The 13,816-nt window shown below is 40.8% G+C and overlaps 1 protein-coding gene across 3 annotated transcripts in view; it reads right to left on the minus strand.

The window, feature by feature from the left end:
- LOC136876906 (facilitated trehalose transporter Tret1) overlaps positions 1 to 13,816 on the minus strand; it is a 52,250-nt gene that overhangs the window by 11,760 nt on the left and 26,674 nt on the right. For 2 of the 3 annotated variants that reach the window (XM_067150660.2, XM_068228489.1), the window contains one exon: positions 5,978 to 6,064. In XM_067150660.2, coding sequence (XP_067006761.2) covers positions 5,978 to 6,062 — 85 coding nt within the window. In that variant the 5' untranslated portion in view covers positions 6,063 to 6,064. Of the gene's footprint in view, positions 1 to 5,977; positions 6,068 to 13,816 lie in introns of all 3 variants that reach the window. The other variant, XM_067150659.2, reaches the window with a different exon arrangement.

Below are 13,816 nucleotides of genomic sequence, written 5' to 3' on the forward strand. Positions count from 1 at the left end.
AGTAAGGCAAGGCTGCAGTTTGTCCCCTCTCCTTTTCAATGTTTACATAGAACAGGCAGTAAAGGAAATCAAAGAGAAATTTGGAAAGGGAATCACAGTCCAAGGAGAGGAAATCAAAACCTTGAGATTTGCCGATGATATTGTTATTTTATCTGAGACTGCAGAAGATCTCGAGAAGTTGCTGAATGGTATGGAGGAAGTCTTGGGTAAGGGGTACAAGATGAAAATAAGTCCAAAACAAAAGTAATGGAGTGCAGTCGAACGAAGGCAGGTGATGCAGGAAATATTAGATTAGGAAATGAAGTCTTAAAGGAAGTAGATGAATATTGTTAGTTGGGTAGTAAAATAACTAACGATGGCAGAAGTAAGGATGACATAAAATGCAGACTAGCACAAGCAAGGAAGAGCTTTCTTAAGAAAAGAAATTTACTCACTTCAAACATTGATATAGGAATTAGAAAGATGTTTTTGAAGACTTTCGTGTGGAGCTTGGCATTGTATGGAAGTGAAACATGGACGATAACTAGCTCAGAAAGAAAGAGAATAGAAGCTTTTGAAATGTGGTGTTACAGAAGAATGCTGAAGGTGAGATGGATAGATCGAATCACGAATGAAGAGATACTAAATAGAATTGGTGAGAGGAGATCAATTTGGCTAAATTTGACGAGAAGAAGGGATAGAATGATAGGACACATCTTAAGACACCCTGGACTTGTTCAGTTGGTTTTTGAAGGAAGTGTAGGTGGTACGAACGGTAAGGGTAGACCAAGGTATGAATATGACGAGCAGATTATAGCAGATGTAGGATGCAATAGTTACGTAGAAATGAGAAGGTTAGCACAGGATAGGGTGGCATGGAGAGCTGCATCAAACCAGTCTATGGACTGATGACTCAAACAACAACAACAACAACAACAAATAATAAAGAATAATTTGAGATACTGCTAGATGTTTATAAGGAATGCCAACGAATAGGCATGTTTAATATGCAGCTCCTCTGTTAAGAAAACATGGAGTCCAACTTCGACGATTTTCGACTGTTGCAATATTTTTGTGATTTTCATCCGATCAACGATCTTTTACATGATACTTTCTTCGGCCACGTGGGTCGTATATTTCAGACAGACCTTTGCGATACAGAGTTGATTTCATCAGTCTAGGAATTTCTATAAATTTGAGAATTGTGTATGGCCCTTTTGCCATAATGTTCTATGCTATGGATTTGCTTCAACCTGATTATGATGGTAATACTTGGTTTACAGTATTACTTAAATATGAACGTGGACACATTAATGTTGAGCATTATTGCTTTATCTGTAGAAATTGCATTGATGTTTGTAGATATTTTGGATAGTAATTTGTTGTAGTTATACAGTGTGTCCCATTCCCAGCGGAGCCGCGAGACAACATTCATGTTCCGAACGGTAAATTTATAACCTTCCATGTATTCTATTACCAATATTATTACATTTATTGATTTATTATGTACCCAATAGCCTTTATCATGCACCCTTTATAATGAGTAACCTTTTTATACAGACGCTGTTAAAAGTGGTGTCCATCAGCATTCAAATATTCCTGGCATCTTCTAGTGAAATTGCTATCCACACGCTGAGTTCTTTTTTGCGTAATTGTCCTAATCATTGTTGTTATATTGCTTTTAAGTTCATCTGTGGTGTGATGATTATTTTTGTTAACTTTTGTATAGCATTAAGTGATGTCATTGTGGAGCCCCGGGAAATTTCTCCTGAAATCTATATGATTCGGTTGTTACATATGTGTCATACATAAAAAACTCATTATTCAAGCGTCAATTTCACTGGCATTTCAACGGTGTGATAAAGTAATTAATCTAATTAATTCTAGTGTAATTCAGCCATACGTGCTCTTGCAACAAACGTATCACTTCAGGGCTTCCCACGACACACAAACTCGAGTAACTGACCGCCTACCGGTCGAGTTGGCCGTGCGGTTAGGAGCGCGCAGCTGTAAGCTTGTATCCGGGAGATAGTAGGTTCGAACCCTACTGTCGGCAGCCTTGAAGATGGTTTTCCGTGGTTTCCCATTTTCGCACCAGACAAATCCTGGGTCTGTACCTTCATTAAGACCACGGCGGCTTTCTTCCCACTCCCAGACCTTTCCTATCCCATCGTCACCATAAAACCTGTCTGTGTCGGTGCGACGTAAAACTTCTATAAAAAACTAACCGCCTCGTGGATACGGATTGAGTCAGCATGGTAGATACTTAAAGTCACTTTTTCAGTGATTCATATCCAACGACTTTCAGAACTTTACGTTGTAATTTTCATCATTGTTAATTATTTGTGGGTCTATCCCAGGGGCGTATTCTCCTTGAATGCAAGGCATTCATTGCATGCGTTATGATAACACAAAGAACTGTCTGATGTACGATTTTAGGTTGTTTCAAGTCGAATATTAACGATTTCATCTCTCAGAAGTTCAAAAGGTCCGCGCAACTGTACTGGTTCCGTTGCTTGACTACGTGTGGTGCTGGTGTAGTCTCGCCGTCTACACCACTCTAGGAAGAAAGAGACAGCGAATGGACGAGTTCAGGAAGAAAGGCATTCAATCTTAAAATTGCATTCGGTGGCAGACGTAGTTCTGAAACCCTCCGAACGATGTCGCTGCAATTGAAACTTGGTCAGAATTTGTCACCCTATATCCGTGCTACCCTCTGCCATCTGTTAGCAACTTGGAGAAAGTCGGCATCTTTACAGCGAACGGGACCCACAGATTACCCCCCAGCGAGAACCCAACGTGACGAAACAGACCAATGCCACTGGGGTGACTTACCTCCAGTGCTTGAGTTGTGGCTAACTAGTGAGTTAATTCATTGTATTTTCGGTGTTTTATTATATCTTGCGCAGATGTGGTATTAACGATGGATGAGTCTAAAACGGATATAATTGTAAATCAGTTTGAAAAGCCATTTACTGGCCGTTCGTTTGATGAAAAGATTCAAATAGTTAAAGCTGGGAGACCTCAACCTTCCCTTGTAAACTTCTTCCTCTTCTTCTTCTTAATCTGCTTACCCTCCAGGGTTGGCTTTTCCCTCGGACTCAGTGAGGGACCCCTCCTCTACCTCCTCAAGGGCAGTGTACTGGAGCTTCAGACTCTGGGTCGGGGGATACAACTGGGGAGGATGACCAGTACCTCGCCTCACCTACTATGCTGAACAGGGGCCTTGCGGGGGATGGGAAGATTGGAAGGGATAGACAAGGAAGAGGGAAGGAAGCGGCCGTGGCCTGAAGTTAGGTACCATCCCGGCATTTGCCTGAAGGAGAAGTGGGAAACCACGGAAAACCACTTCGAGGGTGGCTGAGGTGGGAATCGAACCCACCTCTACTCAGTTGACCTCCCGAGGCTGAGTGGTCTCCGTAGCAGCTAATTACACTAACCACTACACCACAGAGGCGGACCCTCGTAAATTTAAAAACAGAAAACAAGAATTGTGTACGCACGTTCAATCCAGAGACTTACAGTAAAACTGTTTGGGTCGAGTTCACCTGCATGTGATTAGGGTGAGTAGAATTGAAATTTACTTAATACGTTGTGTTAACTGCATGGTTACTAGTTGCATGACTCAGTGGAGATTCCAGGATACGCCACTGGTCTATCCAGCGTTGTTATTTGTGTTCCACCACTGAGCGCGATATTGTGGGGCTCTGAATTTGACAAACTCGCTATGCGATGTTTGTCGATTACCAGAATGTGACGATTACAATTTTATTTCAAGAAGAAAATTACGAGTAAAAATTACGTTAGGACAGAGGTAACGATTTTAAGTAATAATTACTAAAACGGTATTCGTTACGAGCAATTCGAATACTTTTACTCGATTACTTCTCAAATCTAACCATAAGGGAATACTATGGTCTGAATAATATATCACCAGGAATTACTGAAATACCTGAGATGAATCTTTCTTGAACTGGTTATTCTGCTCAGTTAAAGCAGCCTGTATCTAGAGCTCAACAACTCCACGTGAAACCTAGTAAGAAATGTGAACTCCTGTCCTTCTGTCCCTATTCACGGACATTTTTTTGTTGAGAGCGAGTACTCGAGATCCCAGGGCGCAAACTATACCCTTTTACTTATCTGTGTCCGAGAAATACCCGATGACTCGGAAAATCTCTATTGTACTGCACTGGTGGGGGGATAAAACTATTTGTCATGGAGGCGGTATTTTTCGCCATGTCAGAGAAGAAACCCCCTCATCGGTATTAATTTTGAAATACAAATTACTTTAGTAAATTTAGTGACTGAAGGAAGGGAAGTGAGGGAAAGCTAACCTTCGTAACAAACGGGCCTTTTCAGGGGACTTAATTATGATATTAATTACTGAAAATGTGCCTTGAATTTGGAATAGGCCAAAATGGTGAGGTAACCAGTTAAAACAGGTCGTAAGTTAGCCAAATATTGCGGTGTTTGAAACGTGTGTTCGGCTTCTTGGTCCTTACGATCTGTTTTAAGAGTAGGGCGTCTGGGTCGGTAGACTGACTAAGGAGGATTCTAGATTTGGTCATCTTTACTATTTTGTTTACCGGAGATCTAATAAGCAGAATAAGAAGTTCGGTTCGTTTCGTTTTATTGCATTCCCGTAGCGGGTTTCTTGTCATCATTCGTTAAGTTTTGTTTTGGAAAGTTTGCAATTTGGAAAGAAGATTTTAAGGAATATAGCCTGACCAATAGCCTTCTAATCTATTCAGTGAAGTGTCCTGTCACGAGCAAGTCGAAGTGAAGATTGCCCATTGTTGCCGAATCGTGTTCGCAAGGTCATTGCTCGCTTATAGATCATTGCATGTTAAGAAAAGAGTGATTGGTTTTATGGACATACAAGGAGTGAACACCCCCCCCCCCCACTTAGACACTCAAAATTCCTCGTGATTAAGGAATATTATAATGAGCTTGATATTGTATTATGAAAGGAAGTAAAAGGATGAGGCATTTTTTGCCCTTGAGTTATGAAAACAACTACGCAATATCTTCTATTTCATAAATACTGTCGCAAGGAGGAAGCGCAATGGCAGGAACAGCCATCGCTTTGTTGCCTTCCTTCATTTTTCTTCTGAGTTGTTCTGGTACATGTAACGCGTAACCCGTTACGCTGTGAATCGCCGGCAGCTTATCTCTGTTGAAGAGATGTTATCGATTTGGTTGTGTGTGTGTTCCAATATTATTGTACTATACAGCAGTTGTTAATGTATATTTTGATGCTATAATATGCAGTGATACATTACTGCACGATTTGTACTGATACTGAAATTCTCTATGATTTTATCTGTGCTTGGTTTTGTTATTTAGCTTTTTCTTTTCTTAAGCGCATTTTATTTTTGCCACCATGTTCCCATATTGCTGTGAAGACCAAAATGAGCCCCCTCTAAAAACCCCGTCCCCTGGAGTTCCTAAAAATAAGTTTTAGCTTAGTTTCTTCCTCCTTTTGTTTTGGACGTAAGTACTGAGTTTCACTAATATATGTACCGTAATTTTCCCGTGATGATATTGAACAGAGCGTTCGATACGGCAACGTTGGTGTCATAAGAGCAATACTATTGTCTTAACATGGAATGACCTATAGCTCTCACGGGATACGTTTCCGTTAAGCCAGCATTAACGTGGTCTAGCTACGTGTTTTGTCACGGCTTGGCAACACCGAGGCCTAAATAGCCAGTGTTGCCGGCTCTCGTACACTGAGCGTTACATTGTACTGAGTGTGATATTTTCGCGGACGTCTTTGTTAGAATATATTTTATCCCTTCAGAAGTAAAACCTCCGAGTGTAGAGTAATGACAAGTGCTAAAAACAAAGTTGTTCATGGTGAAGGGAGAGAGATAGCAACAGCGCATTCACTGTCCGCTCTCTCATACTCGCCCTGCTCTCTCTGTCACACCAGCTGACGGAATTAGCGCTTGTATCACTGGACTTACTTTAACTTGTCGTGCTATACATAACCCACCTGCTAGTGCTGCTAGGTACTGGGGTCGCTTCAAGCCTTCGCTGGTTCCCCCTGATGAGGGCATCATGGGCGTTACAGTCTCCATGTCTGCTGAAAAAAGAAACAGAGCTATGTGAATATTTTTTTGAACATTGTTATTATCATTGTTTCAATTTAGATGCTTGGGACACCGTGATGATTAGCTCTGCGTTGTTAATGTATAGACTATTTGTTTGTAATCAGTGTAATTCAGTGGCGGCTCGTCTAATAGAAAATTTGATGTCCACACAACTCAATAGTAATAATAGCGTATTAAGTTAAATGCTAGTTACTCGCCTAACTGCGCCGTTCGTATGTAGAGATATCACTTTCGAATTTATCGAGTTCATGATTGCCCTGCACAATGAAAATAAATAAATAAATAAATAAATAAATAAATAAATAAATAAATAAATAAATAAATAAATAAATAAATAAATAAATAAATATGAAAACTCAATTGACACACACGATTATTCTGTACTTTTTTCGAAGCCAGCACATACACAATGATGCAATACACAGTAACTAGTCTTCATCACCTTGAAGACCGCGGGGTATCAACAAGTAGGATACTGTAGTCTAAAACAAAGACTACCGGTATTGTTTTAGAAAGAAGAATGAGTTGGCACAAAATCAGCAGAGATGGTAGCATCATCCAGTAAGGTTACAGGAGCACATTGGATGTTATGCACTTCCCATACAGTAAGAGCTCGGTAAGATATGTCACCATCACTCACGCATGCCCGAAACCTGCCTCAGCGAGAGCACAAGACCGATGTGCACATATATGTGATGTGATGCTGAAGCATAGCACCCGGAAAATTTAAAATGCGGCAGATCAAAATTCTATTATTAATAAGTTAGCTATCGAGTAATTAAAGGATAACAAGGGTCCCATTTCCGAATTCTGGGTGTTCACGAACACTTGTGCTCTTGTACACGAGTCACCGCTGGTGAAATTGTAATTTAGAGATTGGTATGAATATTTATTAATCGGAGGCACGATTGGGAAGGAAATGTTCGACTTCTTAGCTCAATGGTCAGTACAGCAGCCTTCGGTTCTGGGGGCTCCCGGCTTCCATTACCGCTCGAGCCGGAGATTTTGACCGTGTCTGGATAATTCCTCCAGCTCGGGGACTTGTATTTGTGTACATCTTAATACATATCACTTCATAAAATGCATAACAGTACCGCCATAATGTTTTTCCGCACTAGGTACCGACCTCAACAAATTAGCAAAATGCCAAAAAGGAGGAGAAGATTGAAATGAATGTAGTTTGTCTTAAGGTAGTCCAGAAGAAAGAATCCACAGAACTTCAGTTTTGACGGCCAAGAGTAAGATGTAAATCGACTTCCTATGTTCTCTCAAATTATTTCGTTATAGTAGATTATTTTTCCTCTGGGTCGTGAATGCGATCTGTGAGTACATGTGGACGATTATTTCTAATTTGTTTATTTTAATTTTGTATTCAGTTTTCAAAACTGTGGCCATTTCATTCAACAACTCTTCCGAATCTTCTGCTGATTCGAATAAGGTTACTATATCATAGGCAGATCTGAGAGTTGTAATAAATAGTGGATCATTTTGCACATTCCTACTTGATTTTCTTCATTGCCTGCTCTATATTCAGGCTGTAACTTATTTAAAATAAGGCACGTCCGTCTAACAGGAGATAGAAGAGACTATTCTAAGCAACTTTTTTGATGAAATTGTCAGCTGTCTTTAAATTTAAAAACTAAACATTAGCAAGTTAATGCTTTTAGGTTTTCAGTAAGCCTTCAGGAAACAGTGACCAACTAAGTCTGGTGTATATAGACAGACGGGGTTGGGGCGAGATAAGATCGGTGAGGGAAAGTTTGTTGCGTAATCCAAGCATGACTTTGTCTGTTGGCTGGGGAGAGGAGGGGAGGGAGTCAGCTGATAAGTAAAATAATGGCGGTGCTCACCTTGTAAAATCCCTACGTAAGTAAATTGTTGTTGTTGCAACCACATGTAAAGAATAGGTAGTAATGTGTAGCCTACCTAGTAATTGATGTTTTAAAGGTCAAAATAATTTCGATAATCAGTTCCGGTGTGGAAGTATGTTGGAAAACGTATCAAAATGCTTTGCCTGTCAAGCACTGTCCCACGTGCATGTTACATGGTTCTACCGATATTTGAATGCAGGGTTCAATGGAGAATGGTTAGGAACAAAGAACTACAACATGCTCTTCACTGACGGAGGGTTAGGGGTGGAATAACAGAAAATAAAGCTCCTCACTGTGATTAGGAGTAATCGACAAAATAAAATTTTACGATGTGACAGACGACGCACTCTTAAGCAAGTTCTTGCTTTTCAAGAGATGTACAAAGTGACCACCCTTAGTCCGAACGCATACTTTGGCACGACGAAGCCAACTTGCTCGAACACGTTTACACTCCGCGGATCATTTCTTATTGTGGTTTGAGCATCAAATATACACGCCCTTGGAGGTTTCCATGATCCTGAACCTCACTTCCGTAAAATAATTCCTTTATATGGCCCCGGAGGTAAAGTCCTAGGGATTTAACTCGGGGCTTCGTGATGCTATCCCCCTGTGAGTGGGGGCGATAGAATAACACCCACGGTATCGCCTGCCTGTCCTAATAGGCGACTAAAAGGGACCCAGGGACTCTCAACTTTGGAATGTGGATTGGCGACCACGGGGCCCGCAGCTAAGTCTTGGAATTCCTTCCATTTACTTGTGTCAGGCTCTCCACTTTCATTTATCCTATCTGACTTCCCTTGGTCAAGTCTTGTTATTTTCCGATCACAACTGTATTACGTGCGGAGGCCTAGGGAGTCTTTAATTTTCACTCCTTTGGTGCCTCTTGTATTTCTTTGACCGATACCTTGATTTATCGAAGTGTTGAACCTCTTTCAATTTTTTCCCCTTTGATTAGTGTTAACAGAGGATGGTTGACCGGTTTTACTTCCTCTTAAAACATTAATCACCGAGCTACGCAGCTGCAGTCGCTTAAGTGCGGCCAGTATCTAGTATTCGGGAGATAGTAGGTTCGAACCCCACTGTCGGCAGCCCTGAAAATGGTTTTCCGTGGTTTCCCATTTTCACACCAGGCAAATGCTGGGGCTGTACCTTAATTAAGGCCACGGCCGCTTCCTTCCCACTCCTAGCCCTTCCCTGTCCCATCGTCACCATAAGACCTATCTGTGTCGGTTGCGACGTAAAAGAACTAGCAAAAAAATATCAAAAAAGCTAATATTATCCATTTTTACAGCAGTTAAGTTGCTAAACTTTCAACCTTAATTTCTCTGTCCAAATTTGCTCACAGAGCATACAAGACTCACCATTTTTTAAGTTAATTTTAAAATTTGTTGTCTACCCCCCCCCCCCCCGCCTCATACACCAGGTACTTTTTCTTGTTTATATATTTTGTGCCTTCCCCCGCTTCTAATTCTAATGCTGAACACAGCACACACACCCAGCCCTCGAGACATTGGATTCAACCAATGAAGGTTAAAGTGCCCAGCCGGGCCGGGAATCGAACCCGGGACTCTCTGGACCAAAGGCCAACACGCAAACAATTTAGCCATGGAACCGGACATTATTATTATTATTATTATTATTATTATTATTATTATTATTATTATATGTTTTTTGTTTGTAGACAAAATTGTTCTGACACCAGGTCTCTACGTCTACACTCTAGTCCCGTTTCCTGTTACGGGGTCGGAGATGAGGTGAGATTAAATTGTATCACATATTTTTACAAACAGGCTCTGTTCTTGTTACCACTACAGTCGAAGAGTTAATAAAGACGAAATAAACGAGTGTGAATGAAATTTGACAAGGAGGTGGAAGTTTCGGCTGTGGCCTATAAATAAGAATAGTCCCGACATTTGCCTGGTGTGAAAATGGAAACCGCGGAAAACCATCTTCAGGGCTGCTGACAGTGGGGTTCGAACACACTATCTCCCGAATGCAAACTCACAGCTGCGCAGCCTTAACCGCGTTGCCAACTTGCTCCGTACAGACTAACAGAAGCTTTATCACATTCGCATGTACAGTACAAACAAAGGCTAAGATACAATTTCGAAGCTATGTCAGATTATTGATAGAGATCAACTTGAAAATTAACAGCTTTCCTTTATCCCTTTAAAACAGCTGTTAATGATCTAGATCAACAACCTAACATTCAAAACGTATTTGTTCTTCTTTTTTATCTGTTTACCCTCCAGGGTCGGTTTTTCCCTCGGACTCAGCGAGGGTTCCCACCTTTGCCTTCTCAAGGGCAGTTTCCTGGAGCTTCAGACTCTGGGTCGGGGTATACAACAGAGGAAAATGATCAGTTCCTCGCCCAGGCGGCCTCACCTGCTATGCTGAACAGGGGCCTTGCGGGGGATGGGAAGATTGGATGGGATAGGTAAGGAAGAGGGAAGGAAGCGGCCTTGGCCTTAAGTTAGGTACCATCGCGGCATTTGCCTCGAGGAGATGTGGAAACTACGGAAAACCACTTCGAGGATGGCTGAGTGGACCCCGTTCCAGCCATCGTACCACTTTTAAAATTTTTCATGGCAGAGCCGGGAATCGAACCCGGGCGTCCGGGAGAGGCAGCTAATCACACTAACCACTACACCACAGAGGCGGACCAAAACGTATTTCTTTGAAGAAAAATCTCGCTTTTTTGTTTGCTATTTGCTTTACGTCGCACCGACACAGATACGTCTTATGGCGACGATGGGATAGGAAAGGACTAGGAAGTGGAAGGAAGCGGTCGTGGCCTCAATTAAGGTACAGCCTCGGAATTCTACTGGTGTGAAAATGGGAAACCACGGAAAACCATCTTCAGGGCTGCCGACAGTGGGGCTCGAACCCACTATCTCCCGAATACTGGATACTGGCCGCAGCTACCGAGCTCGGCAGAAAAAGAAGAAGAAAATAAATTCTCGAGGGTCATGTTAAGGTTTCCGACAGACTCCAATGAACTGCAATCTATGAAGGCGCGAACGTCACTGTTCCTGAATGGGAAATTTTTTATGGATAATTATGATGGCACAGCTTTGTTCTTCCAACCATGGTTCCACAAAGTACTTAAATACAAAGGAGATGAATATAGAAAGGTAGATCTATACTCTTCTATTCGACAAGCTTTGTAATTCTAGAAGTTCAAGGCCTCTTCTTTCCGGGCGTGGACAGTTTAAAAAACCCTCTTGTGAATTGTTGTATTTCTCCATCGTAACTCTTGTCAATATACTATTGCTAACCCTAAGAGCTTTGGCAGTGAGTTCCTGCCATCTTTAACTCTCTTTAAATATCCCACTATAATACCTTCAATTCATGGTTTGCATTTACAAGACGAAATAATTTACACATCCCTACTTTCTGATATATTCTACAGTTTCATAGTAATAATGTCTATGGGCCTAATAAATTATCATCATTGACAAATATAATCTGTAACTATATTATCGAGGTTATACATCCTGTACTATGGCTGCAAATGACACCAATAAGAGTACCACTGATAACAAAACACAATGTCAATTTTGCGGGCAAATGTATAAAGGCCTTAAGATACATATAAGTAAATCACACCCAGAGCAATACAGAGCCTGCTTGTTGAATCCATCTACGACTACACCTAGCCAGTCTAAAATTCCACCTTCAGATCCTATTCCTATTTCTAGTAAAAATGGTCAGTCAACGAAGTTGGAAATAACCTCTGATAAAAGAGAGCAAAAAAATAAACCTTACCACGACGAACTGAGTAAATGGCTAGGTATTTTTCAGCATGAATTGAGTGATACTGAATTCAATGAACAAGTTACTAATTTTGTAAACTTCCTTGCCACAGCTACAGACCTACTGCCAGGCCCAAAGAGTCCAGTTACTATATATATTGAAGCTCGTAAACGTGGCACTTACAAAAATAACAACCGACAGTATAAAACCTCCAGTAACCCACAGAGATCCTCTAAGAATGATCGTGAACATCGGAAGGCTAAATTCGAGTATGAATTGACTCAATATGAATATTTTTACCAAAGGAGGGAAGCAATTAGAAAAATTTTAAGTGGCATAGAACTAATAATTTGAAACTAGAGAAAGATGTTGTTGAAGGATATTTTAGGAACAGATTTGAAACTCCTAATGACTGCATGAGAGACTCCTATATTGATTATACGAATGAAACCTTAGACGATACAATTTCAATATCTCAAGAGTTAGTTTTCTCTATTATCAAGAGCATAGCAATTGACACTAGCCCAGGTCCGGATAAGGTTTTATTGAAATCTGTTTATGATCCACTTGCTGCTAATATTTTAGCCCATATCATCAGAAGAATATTTGAAAGTGGGTTCATTCCTGAGGTTCTTAAGGCAGCGAGGACTGTTCTTATACATAAAGGCGGTGAAGAGAATGATCTGTCCAAATGGAGACCGATTAGTATTTGCTCCATTATTCGGCGCATATTAAGTAAGGTCCTTGATAAAATTGTAAGGGAATACATCCCTTTGAACCAGTTCCAAAGAGGTTTTGTCATGACCCCTGGCTCTTTCATTAACGTGAATATTGTTGATGGCATTTTACGAACAGCTGTAATGAAAAAGATTTCAGGCTGCGTAGTATTCCTCGACATCAGCAAAGCGTTCGATAGTATTGGACACAATCACTTAAAGGCGACAATAGAGAACTCTATACTACCCAGATCCAATAAGAAGTTACTAGTCAACCTTCTCACAGAAAACACAACACAAGTTCAAACTGCACGTGGTCATACAGATAAGATAAACATCAAATGTGGAGTGATGCAAGGAGATCCCATTTCACCTTTCTTATTTAACTGGGGTATAAACCACATCCTTGATGAACTCACAGACATCAAAGTATCAGAAATGTATGGTTTTCAGTTGAGTCCTAACACTGTACCTTTAACATCCCTATGCTTTGCCGACGATCTGGTGATCATAGCTAAAGACCAAGCAGCAGCTTCAATCCTAGTCACTTCTGTCATAAATCTGCTTCAAGAAATAGGTTTGCATATACATGCAGACAAGTCAAATGCCATTATTATAGAAAATGGTAAACTTCATTCTGATGATATCGTGACGGTCTCTGGAAACATTAGAAGTATAAATGATAGTGAAGAAATAAAATATTTAGGGGCAACTTTCAGACAGACTTTAGTCTTCAATGAACATCAGGTACTTGAAAAATTGAAAGCTAACTTAGATCAGATTACCAGGACTCACTTACTCCAACCGCATCAAAAATTGACTGTAATAAATCAGTTTATTGGCCCTACACTGATATACCCCTTCCAGACTGTTTCGGTTGAGAAAATTCCCAAATCAAGTCTGTTAAAAGCCGACAACTTGATCAGAAGCGCACTTAAAGAAATTCTACAACTTCCGAGTGACACACCGACAAGTATGATCTATTCGAGCCACAAATATAAAGGGTTAGCACTAATGCGCGCTACTTGGGAAGCGTACCTTCAACAGCTGAACATCAATCTTAAGCTAGAAGCTGTGAATGATTCGCACGTAAATGCTGTTCGAAATTTCACAGCAATAAAAACTCGCTGCCTATCTGAACTTCAACTCAATGAAGAGACATCAACGAAATCTGTAAGACAACTGTGCGATATACTTAGAACACGCGAATTTGAAGCTTGGTGTGCATATCCACAAAAAGGAAGAGGTGTTGAGTTATTTGCTCAAGTTCCTGCTGCTAATTCTTGGGTTACCAGAAGAGATGGTTCAACTTGTTCGGAATGGAGGGAGATGTTGAAGATGACCGCGATGGTTGCACCAGTACGTACTCTGCCGGGAC

Source organism: Anabrus simplex, chromosome 7, assembly GCF_040414725.1.
Source record: "Anabrus simplex isolate iqAnaSimp1 chromosome 7, ASM4041472v1, whole genome shotgun sequence".
Lineage (NCBI taxonomy): Eukaryota > Metazoa > Arthropoda > Insecta > Orthoptera > Tettigoniidae > Anabrus > Anabrus simplex.